This window comes from Hemitrygon akajei, chromosome 10 (assembly GCF_048418815.1).
Source record: "Hemitrygon akajei chromosome 10, sHemAka1.3, whole genome shotgun sequence".
In the NCBI taxonomy this organism is placed as follows: Eukaryota; Metazoa; Chordata; class Chondrichthyes; order Myliobatiformes; family Dasyatidae; genus Hemitrygon; species Hemitrygon akajei.
The window spans coordinates 43,020,855-43,047,349 of NC_133133.1; the positions used below are offsets into that span (position 1 = coordinate 43,020,855).

Genomic DNA, 26,495 nt, shown 5'->3' on the forward strand with positions numbered 1-26,495 from the left:
TAAAACTGCAGGATATAAAATTCCTGACTATTGCATTAATACTGCTGGAGATTTTCCAGGTTCTGTGCCAGTCCTCAAGACTTTAGAGGGCCAATTACACTTCAGAGGGTTACACGTTACTATCAGATGTGTGAGCTTAGAAATACAATTGCAAGAAAAAGCTTGTGTACCCTTTGTAATTGCTTAGTTTTCTGCATTAATTACTCATAAAATGTGGTCTGATCTTCATCTAAGTCACAATAATAGACAAACACAATCTGCCTAAACTAATAACATACAAATAATTGTATATTTCATGTCTTTATTGAATGCATTTTTAATCATTCACAGTCCAACTGGAAAAAGAATGTGAACCCTTCTATTTAATAACTGGCAGAACCTCTTTTAGCAGCAAGAACCTCCACCAAATGTTTCCTGTAGCTGCTGATCAGACTTGCACAATGGCAAGGAGGAACTTTTGACCATTTCTCCATACAACACTGTTTCAGTTCATCAATATTTCTAGGATTCCTTGCATGAACAGCCCTCTTCAGATCATACCACAGCATCTCAATTGGGTTATGGTCTGGCCATTCCAAAACATGAAATTTCTTCTTTTCAAACCAATCTATTGTTGATTTACTCATGATTTGGATCATTGTCTTGTTATATCATCCAACTTCTATAAAGATTCAGGTGATGGACCACTACCCTGATGTTCTCCTGTAAAATGTCTTAATACAATTTTGAATTCATTCCCTCAACGATAGCAAGCTGTCCAAGTCCTGAGACAGGATACAGTCCCAAACCATGATGCTCCTTCCACCATGCTTCATAGTTGGGATGAGTTTTGGTGTTTGTGTGCAGTGCCCTTTTCCCTCCAAATATAATGGTGTCAAAATATAGTTCAGTCAAAAAGTTCAACTTTCATCTCATCTGTGCACAGAACGTTGTCCCAGAAGCATTGTGGAACATCCAGGTGATCTTTTGCAAACTTGAGCAAAGACCAAAGGACATGCAGAAATCTCTAGAACTTGCTAAAGTCTCTGTTCATGTGTCCGTTGTAAGAGAAACACTGAACAAGAATGGTGTTCGTGGAAGGACACCATTCTTGTTCAGTGTTTCTCTTACAGCGGACACATGAACAGAGACTTTAGCAAGTTCTAGAGATTTCTGCATGTCCTCTGCTTTTACCTTGGGTTGTTTTTCACCTCCTTCAACATTGCATGTTGTGCTCTTGGTGTGATCTTTGCAGGATGCCCATTCCTAGAGAGAGTAGCAACAGTATGGAATTTCCTCCATTGGTAGACAATTTCTCTTACTGTGGACGGATGAACACTTAGGTCTTTAGAAATGCTTTTGTAGTCTTTTTCAGCTTCATGCATCTCTACAATTCTACTAAAATCCTCTGAAAGTTGTTTCGATTTGGGCATGGTGCACATAAACAGATCTTTCTTGATAAGAGCAGGCTCTGTCAGTAATCTGACTTTGTGTCTTTTTTTTTTAGGGCAAGACACCTCTTTCATCCACACTTCCAATCTCATTTCATTGATTAGAACACCTGACTCCAAATAGCTTTTGTAGAAAGCATTAGCCCAGAAGTTCACATACTTTTTTGAACCTATACTGTGATTCTTTAAATGGTGTATTCAGCATTGACGAGAAGTACAACTGTTTGTGTGTTATTAGTTAAGGCAGATTATGTTTGTCTATTATTGTGACTTGAATGAAGATCAGACCAATTTATAAGTTTCTTCCAACTTATAAAGCTATAAAGCTCCAAGTTATAAACCAAGTATCACCAGATTTTGCAATAACCAGGCCACAAATTGTATCCTAGTATCATCTTAAATAGTCTGGTTTTGGATTTGCCCCAAATTCTTGACATACGGACATAAGAAGTAAAGAATGCTTAGAAACATTGATTTCAGCAATTGGGAACAGGACCTTCAGCTTCACAATTTTCAAGCAAAAAAAAATAAGATAATTAACTAAAGCTTTCACTATATTATTTTATCTGCTAAAGACATTATTGTGGACACAGAATCCAAATTATTAAGCTGCTAGACTAACAGTTACAGTTCTTTAATAGTGGACCACAGAAAAGTTTGAATCCCACCATGGCAGCCAGGGGAATGCAATTTCAAGGAATAAATCTGACCAAGTCTTACACCTGCAATAGTATCCATAAAATTATCAGCTTGCTGCACAAAAAATTACAAGAGATTTCATTCAGTGAAGGGAATTAGCCATTATTTCATGGTCTTGGTTATACCCAATTCCAGATCGAGTAATGTGGTTGTCTCTTAACTGTCTTCTGTAATTGCCTAGCAAGACATGTCATTAGGAATGGCTCAATATTAATATTTGTATGAAAATGCTTAAAAGGCCTTTCAGAATTGAAACAGGATGATGGATACATGGACATTTTGTTTAATATTGGATGTACTGTGCAGGAAATCCTTTTTAAAAATCTCTTATTTTGCTTCCTGCACAAAACTTAATTACAGATATTTGGATATTACCAAAAGAAACTATTCAAAATTACTTTTTATTTGAAAGAAATGCAGGTGCGAAAGCTTGGCAACTGGGTTCAATATGGATATATGCCATGTGACCATTATCACTATTAGTTGATAAAATAACTTTACGCAAAAGCTGTGTACATCAGCTTCATTTTAGTTATTAATTCCATGTTGTGACCTTCTGCAATGACAGCAGAGTGTATTTCTCAATAAAAGTTGAAGTATTGCCAGCCACTACATTAAACTCTCCCATCACACAATAAGAGTTCAATAATAAAAAAATGCAGCTCATTAACCAGCGCTGCTGGATGCACGTTCTTTAGGTCCAATAAAAATAAGCCATCATCACAAAGTTCCTGACAAAAGAGTTGCCCAAAATTTCTGTTTGTGTCGCTTAGAAGGACAAGATATTGGGTAATTCTCTTCCCTATAAGACCTCAAACTTCCATCTTTGGCATTTTCTTATCTCAAAAAGCGAAATGCTGGAAATGTGAAATAAAATTGAAATGTGCTCAGAGATCTCATGTGATCTCACTTCATCGCAAATGTTCAACTCTTGATAAATGGGAACTAATTAGAAAGGTATAGTTATCTTCCACAAATGCCATTAATACTGACCCATACTGGAGTTTTCCTACTCAGCTCCATAGAACACAAGTAAATATTTTAATAGGTTAACTATTTTTTCCCGGAACAGCATTTCGTTCAATGATTTACTAACCTGCGCCGTTTCTGCTTGTAAAAGATATGCATTATTAAGATGAAAGCAGGTAATATACCAACAATGTTAATTGGCTTTTGAAGACATGATATACACTCCAAAGCACCATCATAAGACAGAGAGTGTATTTTTAAACTGTGTTTGTATTCCCTGAACCTAATAATGAACTTATGAAGTTAACAGTAGGAGCAATCATTAATGAATTCCCCATTTCTCAGTATTTAACTTCGACTGTGATGGAATCAGAATTATTTCTGCCTCACTGTGGGAGTTTTGTTTACTGGTGAATACACAGTTTAACTATACCACCAAAATTAAATAACTCCATCAATGGTTTATGGCTTGAAAAGAAAGCAGAAATGTTGATCATGCCAAGCAAAATGATGTTTCCAGAGTGTATGAATATGTCTGTATCTCTTGCAGTTTACAAAGACCATGACACAATAAAAGTCTTAAAAAGAACTCAGGTTCTATTCTGATTCATTTGGTTATCTCCATCATGTTGACTAATGTCTGTGCTTTTTATATATATAAAAAGAGCACATGTACAATTTGTTTTATACATATACCATCTTGAATTTTTTCTTTACATCAGAATTTTCTGAGAAAACACAAAATTACCAAAAATTTACATAATTTTTAATACGTGGATACAGTTTTACAAACCAAGATAGAAAGTACTTTTCTGTACAGTGTGTCTATTCTTTCCTACCCGACTCTCTTGAATGCGCTTGTGTGGCAGGGGATGTTATTGTACATCAATTATCATCCCGAAATTTTTTTGCAAACAGGTATGCGGGAAAAGTTCCTTCTTTGCCTGTCCTTATGGATATACTAAATTTCAGTAGTTCATTCCCATGATACTTCAATTTCAGATTATTGGCAACACACCAAGTGTTGCATCGGCACCAATGTGCTCAGCACTTTGTGCCTTTTTTACTTGCAGCTTTCTAAAACATAATTTCTTAAGTACAAATTACATTTGAAATCAACTGAAACTCATGCAAAGATGAGGAACATTTGCATTGAGTGAGCAACAATAATAATCTTCAGCTATTCTTACATATAAAGGTAATTATTGGGTTGAGAAAATGCAATCTGTTTCTGCTGAATTAAATTAGAATCACTTTGGGATAATGAATAAGAATTTGCACAGTTGTTTCGGTAATATTGGAAATTTCTCAGTTTGACCGCAAACAAGTGTGGATAGCTCTATACATAAAAATACTCCACTTATTTAATTACATCTTTTTTCCCTCTAAAACAATCAAATTGCGCTAGTGAATGGCATGGGCCAACAACTGTAGCTATAATACCATTTCCCAAAATATAGGAATGATTGCAGTAATTCATAAACTAATAGGTGGCTTTACAAAAAAGGCATCCCTTTCATTGGACACTCTGAATTCACACAAACTGCTAGGTGTGGCAGATACAGTGAAACTTTCATGTTTGATGTTTCTGTAATAGCTCTTGCAAAATCAACAGACAGAGATGATGGATTTCCACCCCCCCTCCCAAAAAAACCCAAAGAAAAATAGTGTAGAAAATGTCAAATCATTACAAGTCCTTTATAAGTCATCAATATCTCCCCAGCATAGAGATAACACTAAACCTTTGTAATTCCAATTGACCACTTTTCAAATTCAAAATGTATTAGAAATGAAGAGTGAAGTACTTCTGAAAACCTTTTTGTAATCTTCAAGTTGCAAAAGCAAATTAAAAATACTTTGCACCTTGGAAAACTAAACCCTTTGTTGAAATGCCAAGGCCACATAGTCTGGTTTCTGGTTCCATCATTATACAGTGACCCATTCTGGAAAGTGCACTTATTTGAATTGATCAGATTTGGTTACAAAACCTTATGCAGTTCAGTGTGCAAGATTATGTATAAAGAACATCTACAAGGTGAGATACCAAAGTGCTGCTGGCCCTGTGAAATCATACTTCAATGACTTTAGGCATAAAGAGAAACATTTTTACTGTGTTCCTTAGATTCTTTAGCTTTAAAAGCATCAATATGAAAAATTAATGAAAATAAGTGTTCATATAGTGCTATGTGTATATACAAATAATATATATTAGTACAGAGCTGGTTCAGCTGCTGGCAGAATCACATTTCCGTTAACAACATGCCTCAAAATGATCTCCATCACTGGCACCTAGCATAGCTGCAAGTGTACTAACTGTGCTTTATAACTGTCCTAAATATTTTTAGGAGCAAAGTTTAAAATATCCATCAGTTGAAATACTGTGGTTGAGCACATAATAGCCAAGAGCTGGTGTCCTCAGTGCCAAAGATAGGAGTGGAATGAGGAGAGGAAGACTGGAAAAATTATACCAGCATCTCTCTTTACCCTTTAATGGGTGGATTATTATTTCCCCAACCAAGAACATACAGGCACTAGGAGCAACCTGAAGGTAAATGGAAAGAGTCAATTAAGAGTCTGGTTTCATTGGACAATTAAAAACACGTTAAATTCTGCAGCTTCAGTCACAGCAGCAAATTGCCTTTGGAGACAAAGTTCTTCTTCAGAAAGTCAACTAATAAGCTGATCTCTGAATCTTTTAGATGACTCCAACGTTAAAAGTATGGGTTTGCATTCTTCTGTGGCTGTGAATCTGTTAAATGAAAATAACATGACTGAGTAAATCTCAAACATCATCAATACATTCACAGACACTGATGTCAGACTGATCAATGGAAGGAAATAAACCTTGTCCAAAGATGCTTTTGTACAACTTTTCAGTTCATCTAGTCAGTCAATTTAATTTAATTTTCGGAGCTAGAGTGCACCATCCAACCCAGAAAACCTTAAAACAATGTACAGTCAACAGACCACCAAAATACTGAGGATGCTAGAAATGTGAAATGCAAATACAAAATACTGATAGTACTTTTGGGGGACCTAGAGTGCATACAAAAACGAGTTACTGCATTGGCTCTGGGGTTGAGGGCACCATGGAGATGGATTAGGGAATGTGAGGTTTTTTGAGAGCAGCAAGAAATATTTCTTTTTCTTTACCAAGACCTTAATATCTCTCAATAATGAAGGTTCCCTAAATTAAGGCAGGATACAAGGAGCTGCACATGCTGGAATCTGAAGCAAACAACCTACTGGAGAAACTCAGTGGATCAAAGCAGCATTTGTGGGAAAAAAAGAAATTGCTGACAACTCACTGGAGGCAAAAGAGGGTATAAAGAGCTGCTCCTCTAATTTATAGTTGGACTTCACCCTGGTAGTAGAACTGGACAGATTAGTGTGTAACCCACCAGCAAAATGGGTTTCCTCCTCCCTTCTATCCCCTTTCTTACCCAGCCCCCACATCCCCATCACCCATCTTCAGTCCCCTTCCCCACCTGGCTCTAACCATCCACTAGACAAAGGTTCCCCCACTCACCACCTGATTCTGATTGCATCTGCTATTCACCTCTCCTTTAAAATGGTTCCCATTGTTTTATTTTATTTAGAAATAAATAAACACCTCCTTTTCCTTTCAGATTCTAGCTTATCACCTTCCAGCAACCATCTCCAACCTTCACTCTCACCTATCCCTCATTCCCCAGTTTGGTCCAACTGGCTCTCAATTCTCCCCACTCTTTTCCTACTTTGTCTGCTATCTACCTGCCACTCTCCTCTTTGTAGGCTAAAAAGAAAATCCACCCCTCCCCTCCACTACTTGCTGCAACCAGTCACTTTTGGCTCTTTTCTCAGCATTCTCTCTTTTCATTTTACAATGACCCTTTCAAGACTGATGCAGGGTTCCAACCTGAAACGTCAACAATTGTGGAAGGGTGCTACTCAACCCACTGAGCTCCTCCAGCAAATTTTTTGTTTCTCTGAACTCACAATTAAGCTTGCAGTAGGATCTTACCAACTTCTCACTTAGATTTATGAGAATGCATTACAAGTTAGCAGAGATTAATCATTATGCATTTGCTGTTAATTTCAGGTTGTGGAGACCATTCACATTGCATTTCCTGCATGCTTCGAACAAAACCTAGCCACTCATGATATCAGTAAAACTCTCTGGCCCATAGATTAACTAAAAGAACACATGACATTTTATTCTTTACTATTACAAGCACTGGTATCAAGCATATATATATATATATATCAATATCAATCTTACTTGATAGTTGTTGTTGTAATTGTCTAACCAGAGCTGCCGTCTGCTGTTGTTGCTGTGTTTGTTGCATTCCTTGTCGCTGGAACTAAAAATTAAATATAATTAAAACCTGCACCGGAGGAAACCCACACAGTCATATGGAAAACATTCAAATTCCTTAAAAACAGTGGTGGTACTGAACATGTGTTGCTCGCATTGTAACAGAGTTACACCTAGCACTATGCCATGATGCAACCCTTTTGTTAGTAAAAAGAAATTAAATAAAATGAAACCCTTTGAAATAAGTGACATGAGGATAGAACATATAGAATCCTTCGAACCCAGGGTGGTACTAATTACAATGGGAGATAGAAAAGGCAAGTAAAAAGAGCAACGTTACAATGATCATGGGGGATTTCAAAATCCATGTAGATTAGTAAAATCAGATTGGTGTTGGATCCCAATATGAGGAATTTGTAGAATGCCTACAAGATGTTTTTTTAGAACAGCTTAAGAAAAAATGAGGGAAGTCAGCCAATAACCAGAAGATAAGTTTTTTCAGATATATAAAGACTAAAAGAGAGGCATGAGTGAACAATGGACCACTGGAAAATTATGTTGGTGAGGTAGTAATAAGAGAACAAAGAAATAGCAGATGAACTGACACCAGCTGTATGCCAGAAATTTGAGTGTGTCAAATTTGAGTGCGGCCATTTTACTGAGAAGGTAATTGGAAATCTGAAAGGTCTCAAGGAAAATCATTTATTCACCTAGACCAGGTGGGCCATACCACTGAGTTCTGAAAAAAACGTAACTGAAAAGATTGTGGAGGCATTAGTGATGATCTTTCAAGAATCACTAGATTCTGGAATGGCTCCAAAGACTGGAAAACTGCGAATTTCACCTCATTCTTTAAGAAGATTGGTAAGCAAAAGAAAGGAAATTATAGAGCGGTTAGCATGACTTCAGTAGTGGGCAAGAAGTTGAGAGTCCATTATTAAGAATGAGGCTTCCAGGTACTTGGAAGTACATGATAAAGTAGGCCAAAATCTTTAAGAAGCCTTGCCTGACTAATATGTTGTAATGATTTAAGGAAATAACAGGCAAAATAGACAAAGAGGAGTCAGTGAATGTTGTTTATTTGGACTGATAAAGAGTCCAGTCTGAAATGTCAACTGTCTAACTCTCTTCATAGATGCTGAGTTCCTCCAGCATTTTGTTTCCAGCATCTGCAGAATCTTGTGTTTATGGCTAAGAAAGGATGTGCTGTTATTTCAAAGGATCGATCCAGAGGTTTCTGAAAATGATCCCAGGAATGAAACAGTTAATGCATGAGCAGCATTTGATAACTCTGGGCCTGTGCTCACTGGAATTTGGAAGGATGGGGAGGTGGGGAGGCGTTATCAATGAAATCTATTGAATATAAACACTTAGAATGGATGTGGAGAGAATGTTACCGATAGTAGGATATTCTAGGACCAAATGACATAGCCTTGGAGTACATCCCTTTAGAACATCAAAAACTTTGGCAAACTTCTATAGATATATGGTGGAAAGTGTGCTGCTGACTGCATTATGACCTGGTATGGGAACACCAATGCCTTTGAGCAGAAAATCCTACAAAACCCTACAGGAACGTTGCCACAGAAAAGCAACATCCATCATCAAAGAACTTCATAACCCTTTTCTCACTGCCTGCATCAGGTGGAAGGTACAAGTGCCTCAGGACTCACACCACCAGGTTCAAGAAGAGTTATTACCCTTCCACCAGCAGGCTCCTGAACAAAAGGGGATAACTACACTCATTCTACTTCTGGTGTTCCCACAACCGATGGTCTCACTTTAAGGATTCTTTATCTTATTATTTCATGCCTGTTATTTATTGCTATTTATTTATATTTGCATTTGCACAGTTTGTTGTCCATTGATCCGGTTTACAGTTACACTTTTATAGATTTGCTAAGTATGTCTGCAGAAAAAGAATCTCAGGGTTTTAAGTGGTGACAAGAATGTACTCTGATAATAAACTTTACTTTGAACTTTGAACAGGGATGACGAGGACTTTCTTTGGCTAGAGGGTTTTGATTCTGTGGAATTCATTGCCACCGATGACTGAGGAAGTCAAGTCATTGAGTATATTTAAAGCAATGGTCGATAAGTTCTTGTTTAGTAAAGGTGTCAAAAGGTTACAGGGAAAAGGCAGGAGTGGGAATATAAATCGGCCATTAACAAATGGCAGACGGGTCTGATGGGCCAAATAGCCTATATACTCCTATGTCTTATGCTCATTCACTATGCCTTCTTTTTAGAGAAAGGAAATTTAGCCTTTGATGATTATTTCAAACATGAGTCTTTGTCTCACGATCAATTCAGCTTCTATGTTAGAAATACATGCAATTCAGTAAAATAATAATTTTTATACGAATTTCAAAGGTCAGTTGGCACCTTGATACTAGGAATTTATAATATGCCGACACCTAGATATTTTGTAGCAATGGCGGAAGTATAGACATAATAATTTGGAATTCTGATAGATATTTTATTGAATATCAAAACAATGCAGATGCTGGAAATCTGAAATAAGAAACAGAAAATGCAGAAATATTCAGCAGGTGAGGTAGCATCTACAGAAAGTGAAGCAAAGTCATAGACCTATTTTTAACTATTATGCTGTTTTAGTTGCAGAACAACAGCAGTCTCTCAGATAGGTACTGCTGATACAGTTGGCTAAATTCGTGCAAACAAAAGATTTAAACAAATATCTATAATGCTGTTACTTATATAAATATTTAGCTTTTAACCTCCACTGTAATGACAGAGGCTCAGAAAGGATATTTCAACTAAAGATGGTTAGGGCTTAATACTAGAATTTCCATCCCAAACCCTAATTGGCAAACCTAAACCCCATAACCATCATTATCTAGAAAAAAAATTAGGGATAGGATTTATGAGAATTTGGGAAAACCATGGCCTAATTAGGGAACATCGTTTTGTGCTTGGCAAGTCATGACTTATTAACTTGATTGAGTTCTTTTGACATGATGATGGTTGATGAAGGTAGAACTGTGGATTTTATCTACATGGATTTGAGTAAGGTGCCTGACAAGGTATCTCACGGGAGGCTTCTCCAGAAGATTAAGATGCATAGGATCCATAATGAATTGGCCATTTGGATTCAGAACTGGCTTGCCGTCGGAAGACAGAGAGTAGTGGCAGAAGGAGGTTATTCTAGTTGGAGGTTTGCAAATAGTGGTGTTCCACAGGGATCTGTACTGATGTTGGTCATGTATATAAATGACCTGGATAAAAATCTAAGTGGGTGGGTTAGTTAGTTTACAGATGATACGAAGAATGGTGTTGTGGAAAGTGTAGATGACCGGCAAAGAATACAATGGGATATAGATCATTTGCAGATATGGGTGGAGAAACGGCAGATGGAATTTAACCAGGCCAAATGAGAAATGCTGCAGCTTGGTAGGTCAGGTTTAGAGAGGCAATATAATGTTAAGGGCATGACCCATTACAATCTTCATGAGCAGAGGGATCTTGGGGTCCAAGTTCACAGCTTCCAGATAGTGACTACACAGGTCGATAGTGTGGTTAAGAAGGCATATGGCATGCTTGCCTTTATTAGTCAAGGTACGGAATTCAAATCTCAGGGCTTTATGTTGCAGATTTATAAAACTCTAGTTAGGCTGCATCTAGAGTTTGCATACATTATGGGTCACTCCATTATTGGAAGGATGTTAAGCCTTTGGAGAGGTTGGAGAGGTCGCAGAAGAGATTAACCAGGATGCTGCTTCATAAGAGTACATGTACTCTTATGAAGGTTGGACAAACATAGGTTGTTTTCTTTGGAGCAGCGGAGCTAAGAGGAGATCTGACAGAGGTTTATATAGTTATGAGAGGCATAGATAGAGCAGACAGACGATATCTTTTACCCGGGGTTGAAATATCTAATACCAGAAGGCATGCTTTTAAGTTGTGAGAAGGACAGTTCAAAGGAGATGTGAAAGGCATGCATTCTTTCCAAAAAGAAAAGTGCCTGGAATGCACTGCCTGGGGTGGCCAGATACATTAGAGACATTTAAAAGATGTTTAGATAGGCACATGAATATGAGGAAATTGAAGGATAGGGTCATAGTGCAGGCATAAAGGATTAGTTTAGTTGGCTATTTGTTTACTAATTTATTTGGTTCAGCACAACAGTGAGCTGAAAAACCTGTTCTTGTGCTGTACTGTTCCATGTAATTCCATCTCATCTTACTGAAAAAAGTGCCATAGGGGAAAAAAAGAATTTGGTATGTCAAAATTTGGGGATCACTGTCCTGTTAGTTCTTCTGCAATCTCTTTATGGGAATCTGATCTACTAGTGTGGTGATAATTGTCTACTTTGTTGTCTTTTTAGGTGTAGTTGTATGCTAAAATGTTCTTTCTCTATAAGTTAACAACCTCAATTAAAGAGCAACAATTTCATTTTTACCAAATGCAATCTCTTGAAGGAAAATGTTCTCCTTGAAACTGGCCTTGAAAAATATATTCTTTGACAACTGTTCCATGACTGCCCAATACACAAGATGAGTTGGATACCAATCAATTCTTCTCATCTCAACCTTCTTGTATATAGATAGATAGATACTTAATTTCCCCATGGGGAAATTCAACTTTTTTTCCAATGTCCCATACACTTGTTGTAGCAAAACTAATTACATACAATACTTAACTCAGTAAAAAAAATATGATATGCATCTAAATCACTATCTCAAAAAGCATTAATAATAGCTTTTAAAAAGTTCTTAAGTCCTGGCGGTAGAATTGTAAAGCCTAATGGCATTGGGGAGTATTGACCTCTTCATCCTGTCTGAGGAGCATTGCATCGATAGTAACCTGTCGCTGAAACTGCTTCTCTGTCTCTGGATGGTGCTATGTAGAGGATGTTCAGAGTTATCTATAATTGACCGTAGCCTACTCAGCGCCCTTCGCTCAGCTACCGATGTTAAACTCTCCAGTACTTTGCCCACGACAGAGCCCGCCTTCCTTACCAGCTTATTAAGACGTGAGGCGTCCCTCTTCTTAATGCTTCCTCCCCAACACGCCACCACAAAGAAGAGGGCGCTCTCCACAACTGACCTATAGAACATCTTCAGCATCTCACTACAGACATTGAATGACGCCAACCTTCTTAGGAAGTACAGTCGACTCTGTGCCTTCCTGCACAAGGCATCTGTGTTGGCAGTCCAGTCTAGCTTCTCGTCTAACTGTACTCCCAGATACTTGTAGGTCTTAACCTGCTCCACACATTCTCCATTAATGATCACTGGCTCCATATGAGGCCTAGATCTCCTAAAGTCCACCACCATCTCCTTGGTCTTGGTGATATTGAGACGCAGGTAGTTTGAGTTGCACCATATCACAAAGTCCTGTATCAGTTTCCTATACTCTTCCTCCTGTCCATTCCTGACACACCCCACTATGGCCGTGTCATCAGCGAACTTTTGCACATGGCAGGACTCCGAGTTATATTGGAAGTCTGATGTGTACAGGGTGAACAGGACCGGAGAGAGTACGGTTCCCTGCGGCGCCCCTGTGCTGCTTACCACCGTGTCAGACCTACAGTCTCCCAACCGCACATACTGAGGTCTATCTGTCAAGTAGTCCACTATCCAATCCACCATGTGAGAGTCTACTCCCATCTCCGTTAGTTTGTGCCTTAAGATCTTGGGCTGGATGGTGTTAAAGGCACTAGAGAAGTCAAGGAATGTAATCCTCACAGCACAACTGACCCCATCTAGGTGAGAGAGTGATTTGTGCAGCAAATACGTGATAGCATCCTCCACTCCCACCTTCTCCTTATACGCAAACTGAAGAGGATCCTGGGCGTGCCTGGTTTGTGGCCTCAGATTCTGTATTATCAGCCGCTCCATGGTCTTCATCACGTGCGACGTCAAGGCAACAGGTCTGAAGTCATTCAACTCCTTTGGTTGTGGTTTCTTCGGTACCGGGACAATACAGGATGTTTTCCACTGTCTGGGTATCAACCATATGCTCTTCCACTTCAGGATTCTGCTATTTACTACATCAATTCAATACGCTCATTCAATCTTCCCAACAGCCTCACATGCCTGACATCTGTTGGCACTGCTTTCAGAAGTCCATTATGGTATTTCTTGGCCAAGCCAAACACTAAATGAGGTAAAACAAACTGGTTTAACAGTTATTTTGCAGATTGCTGTAGTGTCCTCAGAGGTTTCAATTATTTGGTGAAGTGTCATTCATTTCTGCTTTAATCTCTTGTGGGTTTATTTTGCTCTCTCAGAAGGCTGCTTGCATGAAGATGGGGATGATGTGCATTGTCTGTTCACAATGCTCCAGGAACAGCAACTCTAAATTATCAATTCCAAAATGTTTTGCATCTATATCCACAGTTCACAGGTTGATTCTGTGTTTTTATTGATATGTTTTGATATGCTGTACTGAAGTTTCCCTTTTAATTTTTTATATTGTTACCATTGAGATGTCTGAAATTAGAGCACCAATTTATACATTTACCCAAGATTAATCCTATACAAGTAAATAAATCCAAAACCATTTCTACATGCTGGTAACAGGAAATTGGTAACCACAAAGTATCTACTGAAATGGACAATTTCACTCTGAAGAAATGGTTTGAAAGGTTTGAAATGCACCTGCCTTGCTATTTAACAGTACAAACAACAAACTGATGTTTTCTAGTATTGTTTAAATAGTTTGAGACAGTCAGATAATCATCCAGTACAAGGCAACCCACTTGATTGGTACCTCTTCCATAAGCATCTAATCGCTCCATCATTGATGAACAGTTGCAGCAGTGTGTACTATCTACAAGATGTCCTGCAACAACACACCAAAGTCCCTAAGGCAGCACCTTCCAGACCCATGACCATTGCCATCCAGAAGGACGAGAGAACAGCAGATACCTGGGAACTCCAACACTTGGAAATCCCCCTCCAAGTCACTCACCATCCTGACTTGGAAACATATTGCCGTTCCTTCATTGTCACTGGGTCAAAATCATGGAATTCTCTCCCTAACAGTACTGTGGGTGTACTTGCACCTCAAGGACTGCTGCAGTTCAAAAAGGCAGCTCATCACCACCTTCTCAAGCGCAACTAGTGATGGGCAATATATGTTGGCTTAGCTGGTGACGCCCACATCCCGTAAATGAATGGATAAATTTTTTAAAAACTTCAAAGTTCCTGGCAAGTTTGGAATCCCTGGAGACAATTCTTAGCCAACTGATAAAAGTTTTCTTTGGCTATTATGCCATTTTCCCTGATCTGCACAATTAACTACATTGCATCACGAGACAACATCCATACACGTAATCCGTCCAGTTTAGATTGGTATGCTTTTTAGTAGGAAGTCAATACTAAGTGTGATCAGCAGCTAGTTCATGTACAGTATTTCAGGGCTTACATTAAGTTCTGTTCCAACATGTTAAAATCAGGTAAGACAAGATGATCAACTTACCATAGTCTGCTGAGGTGGGATGGCCTGCATTCCCAGAGACTGTGGTTGGGTTTGAGCCTGCTGTTGCTGTTGGACCTGTTGTTGCACCTGTGGTTGTTGCTGTTGTTGTTGCTGCTGCTGCTGCTGCTGTTGTTGCTGTTGTTGTTGCTGTTGTTGTTGCTGCTGCTGTTGTTGTTGTTGTTGTTGCTGCTGCTGCTGAAAAAAATATAAAACAAATTCAAGAATTAGTTTTAAGGAGAGAATATATGCCTAAAATGGCACAAGATTTATACATTTTACTCCTGCACTTAATGGCAATTCCAATTGTGGGGTGGGATTGGTCACAGAACTAGGTCTTTCAGCCCAACTCATCTAAGCTATTTGCCTGCCTATATCCTTCTCTCCATTTACCTGACTAAATATCTTCTGAATATAATTAACTTTGCCTCTGCTGCTTCCTCTGGCATAGAGGTATAATCTACCTAATTCAATTGACTTGTTGATAGATAGGCAGACAAACAGATGAAACGCCGAACAGGAAAAGGGAGACTATACATAAAGAGATACAATATATCCTACAGTAAAGCACAGGTAATTCGGTAGTGGATGCTGGAAATTCCAAAAACATAGCATCTGGCTCACTGGGGTTTTTTTTCCCCCTATTCCACCTTTAACTATACCAGGGTCTTGCTTCCCATGCTTTCATTAAACTCAGAGTCCTTTTCCTGGTGCTCCCTTTAAACACATAGCTCAAAAAAGTCTCTAAATCCACTACTCATTTTAAATTCACTCTTTTATTTCCCTCATTCCCTTTAAATACATCTGTTCACAGCAAAATTTATTATACCACTACGTAATACCTTTAAAAAAGCGATTTACAATATTGCAAAAGAATCTGCTCATTCAACATTGGAAGTCCCAAGGGTGCCTGGTTATCTCAGTTTTTCTTTACCTTGTACAATTTCAATGTATATTCAGGAACATACAAGGGGAATGACCACTAAAATTCGGTCTTTATAAATTGAGGCATGCAGTGAAAAAAAAAAAGCCAGGGAGTTTATACTGCATTTATACTAAATCCAGGAAACAATATTTTGGTCATTGTGAGTAAATCTGTCCAATTTTGCACCATCAAGAATGCCAGGACAGGTTTAGGGATATACTGCTGTGATTCCATGGATAATGGTTCTGTTACATGGACAGATAGGAAAACTAGAAGGTCTTCTTTCACACCACAGAACTCCAAGAGATTTGAAAAAGGGCCACATATTTATGATGATTAGCAGTTGTACATTCATATTCCTTAAACGCATGAACCCTATGAAAGTCACTAGTTAGCTTAATTAATTGTCCCTCATGTCCAATTAATCAAATTCACTATCAGCCCCATCCTATTCTCATCTAACCTCTGAATAACATTATCTCATGCTAAAAAGACATTTCAAAAATGAATTGGTTGTTTTCCAAATTGAATGATATGATTACCATCCTATTCCTAGTTCAAAAAATAGTTGTCTTCTGGTAGTTCAGCAAATCTGATTTTTGTAAATTTCCTTACCAAAGATTTATAAAAAGTAGCATAGGTAGGCCCCTTTGCTTCAAACTTGCTGTCAATTAACAAGACTGCTGCAGATGCAATGCTCTTTCTACTTTCCCATTTTAACCCCATAACTGTCAATTATTTGACTGTTAAACAATTTAGCAAACCACACAATCTTGTGAATTAATAGCACTCAAAGAATTACAAAAATTTACAACTATTTGCTGTAATTAACTATTCAAGTGAAGGAAACAGCCTCTTAACATCTACCCTGTTAATCCCTCTCAGAGGCTATAATGTCCAATTAGGTCCTATCACTTCCTTCTCAACCCAAGCAAATGCAGACAAATCTTAAAAATCTTCTGGAACAAACTCATTGAAGGAATCAATCCAGTGGATCTACGCTTCCCCATCTTTAAGGCAAACAGATCTACCCTTCAATATAGAGTAAAATGAAATGATGTAGGGGTTATTTTTTTCCCGATTCTTCCTACCAAAACGCAAAACCTCACTGTTCCTTCTTAGTTACCCAAAATACATAGACTGTCAATTAACCTTTCTTGCATACACCTCTTCTCCAGAGTTCACTTTTCCTTCTACTATTATAACTTGGATGGACTTCCAAACTGCCTTTTTTATCCAAATTGATAATATAGACGGTGAATAGTCATGAGCCAGGTACTGACATGGTGATGGTCCATGAGTAATAATCTGCTGATTACCTATTCATTTCTACTTTCTGACTTTACACATTTAAGCCAAGATGGAATGCTACAAACATGCATTCTCCTTCTGGTATTTTTTGGTCTCCTCTCTATAACTCCCAGATGGGTATTTTGTAGTTATTGGTTCCAAACTGTTAACGCAGCCTCTTTATCTTAGCTTACCCTCAGGATCTGTTGCTGTCGAATATACTGTTCCTGGTTTGTCCTCAGTGTTGAATGAACATTCTGTTGGGTCATGTGACTAATTCCTGTCATCATGGGTGTCTGTTGCATGGGTTGATGTGTTAACCTGAAAGAAAGATATGTTTAATGATAAACACAGAAGATTCCGAAGATGCTGGAAATCCAGAGCAACACACACAAAATGCTCGAGGAACTCGGTAGGTCAGGCAGCATCTATGAAAATGAATAAACTTTGGATGTTTCATGCCAAAATCCTTCATCAGGACTGGAAAGGAACGGGGAAGATGTCAGAATATAAAGGTGGAGGGGAGGGGAAGGGAAGGAGGACAAGCTAGAAGGTGGGTGGGAAAGATAAATGGCTGGAGAAGAACAAGCTGATAGATGAGGAGAGAGGACAATAGGAGAAAGGGAAGAAAGAGGGGACCAGGGTGAACTGATAGCTGGTGAGGAGGAGAGGCAGAGGCCAGAGTGGGGAAAAGAAGAGGGGAGGAGGAAGGGAAAGGAGAAAAAAGAAAAAAAATATCAGAAGGAGAAATTGATGCTCATCCCATCGAGTTGGAGGCTACCTAGACAGAATATGAGGTGTTGCTCCTCCACTTCGAGAGTTGCTTCATTGTGGCAGAAGGTCATGGACCAACATGTTGGAATAGGAATGGGGATCTCGGACAGAGTGATCCCTGCAGACAGCAGATGGTGAGGAGGAAGTAAAGATGTCTTGGTAGTAAGATCCCATTGAAGACGTGGAAGTCGCAGAGAATGATGTGCTGGATGCGGAGGCAATAAACATCAAGAATGAGTCGAAGAGTCCTTGAAAGTGAGTCCACAGGTTTAGGAAACTGTTCAGTGATAGGCCAAGTGAAGTTGAGCGAAGTTATCCCCACTGGTTCAAGAGCCTGATGATTGATGGGTAATAACTATTCCTGAACCCGGTGGTGTGAGTCCTTGTTGTTTAGTGGCACTGAGGACAAGGGGAACTCTATCTCTTTTAAGGTGGTGTGAGATGGGGTGAGCGTGGATGTCCAGGAAATGAAGGAGATGTGGGTGAGACCAGCATCAATGATGGAGGAAGGGGAACACCATTCTTTGAAGGAGAACGCCTCTGCTATCCTGGAAAGGAAAGCTTCACCCTGGGAACAGATGTGGCAGAAATTAAGGAACTGAGAAAAGGAAATAGCAATTTTTATAGGAGACAGGGCGGGAAGAGGTGGGAAGTTAGCTGCGGGAATCAGTAGGTTTGCAAAAGAGATCAGTTGACAGTTTATCCGGGTGGGGGGGGGGGGGGGTTAGAGGGGGAGTCAGAAATGGACCAAGTGAATTTAAAGGCTGGGTGGAAGTTGGAGACAAAGTTGATAAAATTGATGAGCTCAGCATGAGTGCATGAAGCAGCACCAATGCAATCAATGTATTCCAGGAAGAGCTGTGGAGCATTACTAGGGAAGGCATGGAACAAAGACTGTTTCAGGTAATCAACAAAAAGGCTGGTACAGGTGGTGCACATGCAGGTGCCCATGGCTAACCTTGAGCTTGGAGAAAGTGTTCAGAGCCAAAGGAGAAATTGTTGAGGGTCAGTTCTGCCAGACAGAAAGGTGGTGGAGGGGAGCTGATTGGGTGCTTTAATGAGAAAGAAGCAGAGAGCTTTAAGGCCTTCTTGATGGGGAAAAGATGTGAAGATCCATGATGAAAATGAGATAGTCAGGGCTTGGGAATTGAAAGTTGTTGATGAGATTGAGAGCATGTGTAGTGTCATTGATAGAAACAGAAAACCTACTGCACAATACAGGCCCTTCAGCCCACAATGCTGTGCTGAACATGTACTCACTTTAGAAATTACCTAGGGTTACCCACAGCCCTAATTTTTCTGAGCTTCAGGTACCTGGCATCCCATTCCACGCACTCACCACTCTCTGCGTAAAAAACTTATCCCTGACATCTCCTCTGTACCTGCTTCCAAGCACCTTAAACCTGTGTCCTCTTGTGGCAACCATTTCAGCACTGGGAAAAAGCCTCTGACTATCCACACAATCAATGCCTCTCATCATCTTGTACACCTCTATCAGGTCACCTCTCGTCCTCCGTTGCTCCAAGGAGAAAAGGCTGTGTTCACTCAATCTATTCTCATAAGGCATGTTCCCCAATCCAGGCAACATCCTTGTAAATCTCCTCTGCATCTTTTCTATGGTTTCCATGTCATTGATGTAGGTGGGAAGGCACCGAACCAAGGGGGATAAAATGATGTCAAGGTATGTGGACACAATTTCGGTGGTGCAGGAGTAGGCAGGACAATGGACTGTGAGGTTTGTGAATCTTGGATAGGAGGAAGAACCCAGGGCAAGGGAACAATAAGTTTAGAGGCAGTGAATGGGAGACCTCCAGCTTTGTTGAGCTTAGTGATGGTACAGAAGACACTGCCATGATAATCCAAAGTGGGGCCCTTTTCAAGAGGAAAGTAAGAGGAGGTATCCAAGAGTTACCATCTGGCCTCTGCAAGGTCAGTCTATCACACTACAAGAGTAACCCCTTTGTCAATCGGTTTGGTGGTAAGGTTGTCACTTTGGAGATATGAGAAGGAGAGAGGAATGCTAAAGTCAAGCTTGTTGGTGTCTCATTGGTGATTTGAGATGTAAACATCCAAAACAGGCAGAGAACCAGAACGGGTGAAGGGGTCATCGGTGTGGGGTGGTGAATTCTTGCCAAAGAAGTGGGTTTGGAGATGGAGCCGGCAGAAGTACAGCTCAATGTCAATGTGGGCGTGGAACTCACTGAGGTGTGAGTGGAGAGGGGCAAAGGTAAAGCCGTTATTGAAGACAGAACATACCACCTCAGAGGGGAATGCTGGAGGGACTGATGAAGACACAACAGGGATTAGGGCTGGGATCAGAGAACAGTTGGTAGCATCAGAAGAGGGGGAAGGGTTGGAGAGTTAGGGAATGTGGGTGGGGGGGGGGGGGGAGAAAGATGGAGTCTCTGAGGAACCAAGAGGTGATAGGGGAGCCTTAGAGACCAGGGGTTGGAGAGTAGTGATGGGGGAAATGGATACCGGGGGCCCAGAGGCTGTGAAGAATGCCTTGCCCTGGAGGCAGTAGTGGTCGAGGTCAGAGCTGGAGGCTGAACTAGAGGCAGTGTCTTTTGGGTCTCAAGGCATCCAGGGTCGTTGGAACCAGAGGTGGTGACAGTAGAATCCAGTCTAAAGCCACCCATGTTGTTGGAGCCAGAGTTGGTAATGTTTCAAGGTTCAGGTACATTTATTATCAAAGTGTGTATGCAGTATACAACTCTGACAGTAATGATAACTTGCATTTATGTAGCATCTTTAACCCAAAATATAACTCGTTTCTTTGTAGAAAGCGAATAGGAAAAATTGACAGAGCACAAAAAATAAAGGCTATTAGGACCAATGATTTGGTCAGAGGTGAATTCTAAGCTTAAAAGGAATTGATATGGATGAAGCATAGAGACAAGGTAGAAAAAGGAGAGTGGAAGAGTTTTAGAAGTACATCTTACATTGGGATAGGTAAAGGCATGACTGCCAATGGTTGACAAAGGAAATGGATATTGCACAAGTGTTTGGAGGCATATAAAATACTCTAAATAATGTAGGAGTTGCAATACATACAGATATTGTTAGAACCACTCATCAAAAGCCCTTTTCTCCTTTCTGCAGATGCTACCTGAACTGAATATTTCCAGTATTTTCTGTTTTTATTTCATTATTTGATAAAATTAAGTTTTAACTATAAAATCTTATTTGATTTCTATATCTGTTTTTAGCTTCAAGTGTGAGAGGCTTAAATGGCACCAGCTTGTTGTCCTTTCTGTGGTACAACCTGTGTGATGTAACTCTTCAGGAGCTTCATTATCTATTACAAATTTAATTGGACAAAGTTACAAGTTAAAGCCACCAACTGCATTATAAAAAAAACTGTCAGAGTAAAAGTTCTGTTACAGAAGTGCAAACACCTGTACGTTTCCCTGGGACTAATTATCTAATCCTTTTGAATAACTAAATGATGAACAGATGATTCAAGGATGACCATGCTAATCAAAATATCATTATACTGATCACTGAGAAGAAGCACATACCGGTACTTTGATGGACTGTCTTCAGCAGAATTTAAAACAAAGACTGCCTGTTGGTCATTTGTGATAGCTAATTTAAATTAGCATGTACTTTTCTAGCATCAGATTAACCTCTCTCTTAAACTTGACAATGAAACACTACTATTTCATTGAAAAAAAATCACCAGATCATCTTTGGAATTAAACAAAGAGACTGTTGCTTTAATAAGAAGTGAATCACATAACAAATAAAGAATGGCAACAAATTGAAACTACAAATTTTGTTTAGTATTTATGATTAGCTTAGCAATTTTTTGCACCTGAAACATGTTTGCAGCTAATGTGTGCATATTTAGCTCAGCAGGCAGGTGAAGTAAAGCAAGTAACTAACCAGCATAAATAAGTTCAAAGTAAATTTATTATCAAAGTACATGTATGTCACTATATAAAACCCTGAAATTCATTTTCTTGCAGGCATATTCAATAAACCCATAACAGTATCAACGAAATACTGCACGAACCTTTAGGTGTTCAATCAGTATGTAAGACACAAGCTGTGCAAATACAAAATGAAAGATATAATAATAATCCACAAATAAGCAATATCTATCAAGAACACAAGATGAAGAGTCCTTGAAGGTGAGTCCATAGGTTGTGGGAAGTTCAGTGAGAGAGCAAGTAAAGTTATCCCCTCTGGTTCAAGAGCCTTGTGATTGAGGAATATTAACTATTCCAGAGCTTGGTGGTTTGAGTTTTAAAGCTCCTGCTCCTTCTTCCTGATGTCAGCAGTCAGAAGCCAGAAGACAGCATGTCCTGGTTGGTGGTAGTCTCTAATGATGGATGCTTCTTTCCTGCAGCAACACTTTATGTAGATGTGCTCAATGGTGGAGAGGGCATTATCCGTAATGGACTTTTTCGTAAGATTTTCCATTCAAGGGCATTGGTTTCCATATCACGCTGTGATGCAACTTGTCAATATATTCAAAATTTTAGATGCCATGCCGAATCTTTTGCAAACTCCTAAGGAAGTAAGTGCACTACTGTGCTTTATTCATAATTGTTGTTTCCTGCTGGGCCCAGGACAAGTATCTGAAATAATAACACTGAAGAATTTAAAATTGCTGATTCCTGTTCACCTCTGATCCTCTGAGGAGGACTGGATCATGGACATTTGATTTCCTTCTCCTGAATTCAATAATCAGCTCCTTTGTCTTGCTGACATTAGGTAAGAGGTTGTTGAGATGGTACCACTCAGCCAGATTTTCAATCCCCCTCCTATATGTTGATTCATTACGACCTTTGATTTGGTCCACAGCTGTGGCATCATCAGCAAACTTGATCATGGCATTGCAGCTGTGCTTAGTCACACAGTCATAAGTGTAAAGCAAGTAGAACAGAGAGCTAAGCACACAGCTTTGTGATGCAACTATGCTGATGGGATGTTGCTGCCAATATGAACCGTCCGAGGTCTGCAAATGAGGAAATCGAAGATCCAATTGCACAAGTTGGTACTAAAGCTAAGGTCTTGAAGCTTATTGATTAGTTTTGAGGCGAAGCTGGAACTGAATGCAGAGCTGTAGTCAATAAAGTATACCCTGAAATATGCATCTTTGCTGTCTATATGTTCCAGGGTTGAGTGAGGAGCCAATGAGACAGCATCTGCTGTGAACTTGTTGCTCAATTAGGCAACATTGGAGCAGATGCAAGTCTCTTCTCAAGCAGGAGTTGATATGTTCCTTCACCAACCTCTCAGAACACTTTGTCATTGAACCATAGTTATTAAGGCAGAATTCCACATTCTTCTTAAGACACATCCTTCCTAAGCAGATGATTTTCCCAGACTGCTTAAGTGAGAGGCTAAGGATCTCAGGGAACATGCCAGCCAGTTGATCAGACAGGTTGTTAGTACTTGGCCAGGTACCCCATGAGGACCGGATGCTTTTTGTGGGTTCATCTTTCTGAAGGTTGCTCACATGTCAGTTTCAGAGACTGAACACACAGGACCTTCAGGGGCTGTGGGAGTTTGTGATGGTTCCTCCATGTTTTGACAGTCAAAACGAGCACAGAAGGCATTGAGCTAATCTGGAACCAAAGCCCTGTTATCACCCATGTTGCTTGGTTTTACTTTTAGTTTACTTTTACTTTTAGTTTAGTCCAGAATTGCCACTTCACCCATGATAAGCCTTTCTGGAGATCAAACCTAGACCTCCTGCAACTTTCTTGGTCACCAGACTCGAATGCCTTTGATCCGACCCTCAGCAGATTGTGGATCTCATGGTTCATCCAGGGCTTCTGGTTGGGGAAGACACTGAATAACTTTGAGAGGACACACTCATCTACAACTGTTTTTGTAAAGTCCATGATAACCATGGTGTATTCATTCAGTTCCATAGACGAGTCCTTGAACACAGTCCAAACTACCAAAGCGAAGCAATCCCATTACCGCCTCTCTGCCTCCCACAACCACCTCTTTGTTGTCCTAACCTCTGGAGTTTTGCTTTTTAGCCTCTGCCTGTATGCAGATAGGAGAAGGACAACCAAGTGTTTCGATTTACCAAAATGCGGTCTGGGCACAGAATACTAGGCATTCCTTATCTTATTTTAACATTGATCCAGTATGTTAGGACCTCTGGTGCCACAGGTAATTGGGCAGGGCTTTCTTCAAACAAGCCTGCTTGAAGTCCCCAACTATGATGTGTTGGGATGGACTGTTTCTTGTTTGGAGATGCCATCATGCAGTATCTCATACACTTGATTATAGTCGGTTGCTGATGGTATGTAAACTGCAGTCAGAATTACGGAGGAGAACTCCCTAGGTAATTAAAATGGACAGTATCTGGCTGTTGGGTGTTCAAGGTCATGGGAACACCTGTTCGACAAAACCGCCACATAAGCACCCCCAAGAGTTCATCATACAATGTTTTTAATATTAAACAGATTCAGTTTCAATACATTTGAATTCCCTATTTGTCACATAACTCACTCCTTTTTTTTTTAGAAAAAAAAGTCTCTCTCATAGAATTTCAAAAATGTATTCAACACATCCAAATTTTGCAGTTACTTTATGTCGGCAAATAAAACAATTCATTGTATGCAAAAGAAAAACTCACGAGGAAGAATCAGATAACTAACTGGTTAACCCTTTTATCTGGTATTGATTGAGGGAAGAGCATTGGGCAGAAAATCTGGAAAACAAGTCGCAGCACCTGGAAAATATGCAGAACATTTTTCCTGATATAGCTTTTACTTCATTACTAACAAACGGGTTTAATCCTGGTTCAGTGAGGAGAACACAAGGACATCTCTTGGAGAAGCATTAGCATTCCAAAAAATGAGCTTTGCTCTGGTAACACTACATCCTTGTTAAACACCAAAAAACAGGTAGACCTAACAGCAAATCAGGTTAAACCTCTGCCATCCTGACACAACCAGTCAGGAATGCTTGAAAACAACAATAAAAATTGAAAAAGTACACTGCTAGAGCATCCATAAATCTCAACAATAGCACCTCAGGAACAAGTGCAAAAAATAATTCTGAGGCACTTGCAATCACGTCCAACTGGAATGCAGAGTGAATGATCCAACTTGGCATCTGACTGAAGACCCTGGTAATCAGTATGATTAAGTTTGTGTAATATCATCAAATATTTAAGAGTACTGAACAAAGCAATGGGACAAAAATAAAATCCTAAACTGACCCTTCTGGGCCCAGCATTTTTCAAATTTAAGAAGTCATTTCATGATTTGGTCCCAGGCTCCTGGTCTTGAAGCAGAATTCATTTGCTAACCTCCATTTTTATGCCTTTATCCTTTACTATTTTTATTTGTTGTTAAGTTCCCTGTCTTATGATTGAATATATTAGCTATGCAATCTCATGGTACTGAATATTTGAGTCCCATGACCTACAAAGGGAAAGAATAATACTGAACTTGGAGCCAAATCAACCAACAGATTTTCTAATATGTACCTCTGTGTGTTCTGCATGGAGTGCGCATAAGCAGGAGCCTGCTGGTGAACATAGCCACTTGGTCGCTGCTGCATCTGCCGAACCTGATCCACAAGTGCAGGATTACTGGTCGTGTGACTGCTCTGATATGGTTGACTTGAATAGGCAGGAGGGATCATACTGCTGGCTTGTGAAGGATGTGGCGGCATGCCCAAGTGAGAGCCATAGTTAGTGTAGCCTTGAGTAATATTCTGGAAGTGAACAGGATTACATGAAGAGATATAAATACAAAACCATCTTACCAAATCCATTATTCTATTATTCTTTTCAGATATAGTTTGACCATCTTTCACCTTTTTCAACATGGTCTAAATTCCTTATCACTGAAAGTTACTCCATCAATGCCTACCCTATGACAAGGATATTTAAAACTTGCAGTTCAAGATATCAAGCTACATCATTTCTAATAATTATCTCTGAAGTATAATGATTATTATCACAAGATAAATGTGGACAAAGAAAAACTATCAGCTAAATCTAGTTTATTTCATTCAGAATGGCAGTGAAGTTTATTTGAATTTATTACTTAAATAATACTGGGGATTTTATTTTTAACCACTCTATTGGAAGTACATTGCATGTACTGATTGTTTTCTGCAAGAAAAAACTGTTGGAAATAGATTTTAATTCACTTTCTTTTACCAGTTAACATCAAAGCAAATTTAAAATTCAGCTTGAAGTTACGCAGTTCCTTTCTTATCCATGTATCTGTCCAAATGCTTTTTAAATGCTCTGACTGTGCCTTCTTCAACCACTTACTATTTAAACCTGTTCCTCAAATAGTCTTTACCTTGTACCATAAACCTATGCTGTCCAATTTTACTCTCCACCCTTGGAAAAGGACTGACTATCTAACCTATCTATACTCCTCATTATTTTTTCAATCTGTCACCAGGCAGCCTCCTGCACTCAAGTGATTCTTGTAACTGAAGCCTTCATTTCTAGGCAATATCCTGGTGAATCTCTTCTGCATGCCTTTCATCAAACTAAACGTCTGCATAGTTGGTGGTCAAAAATGTACATGATATTCCATGTGTGACTCACCAATGTCTGCAACATGATGTCCCAAGCTGTTATACTCAATATCCCTCCCAATAAAGGCAGGCAAGCTACACAACCTCTTCACTACTCTAGATAGCAATGTTGCCATTTTCAGAGAAC

The 26,495-nt window shown here is 39.4% G+C and overlaps 1 protein-coding gene across 3 annotated transcripts in view; it reads right to left on the bottom strand.

Moving 5' to 3' along the window:
• Window positions 1–3,671: 3,671 nt before the first annotated feature.
• med12 (mediator complex subunit 12) overlaps window positions 3,672–26,495 on the bottom strand; it is a 144,747-nt gene continuing 121,923 nt past the window's right edge. For 2 of the 3 annotated variants that reach the window (XM_073058129.1, XM_073058128.1), the window contains exons 40-44: window positions 25,296–25,525; window positions 17,251–17,377; window positions 14,845–15,039; window positions 7,360–7,441; window positions 3,672–5,847 (exon numbers count right to left, since the gene is read on the bottom strand). In XM_073058129.1, the coding sequence (XP_072914230.1) occupies window positions 5,810–5,847; window positions 7,360–7,441; window positions 14,845–15,039; window positions 17,251–17,377; window positions 25,296–25,525 (672 nt within the window). In that variant the 3' untranslated portion in view covers window positions 3,672–5,809. The remainder of the gene's footprint in view (window positions 5,848–7,359; window positions 7,442–14,844; window positions 15,040–17,250; window positions 17,378–25,295; window positions 25,526–26,495) is intronic. The other variant, XM_073058130.1, reaches the window with a different exon arrangement.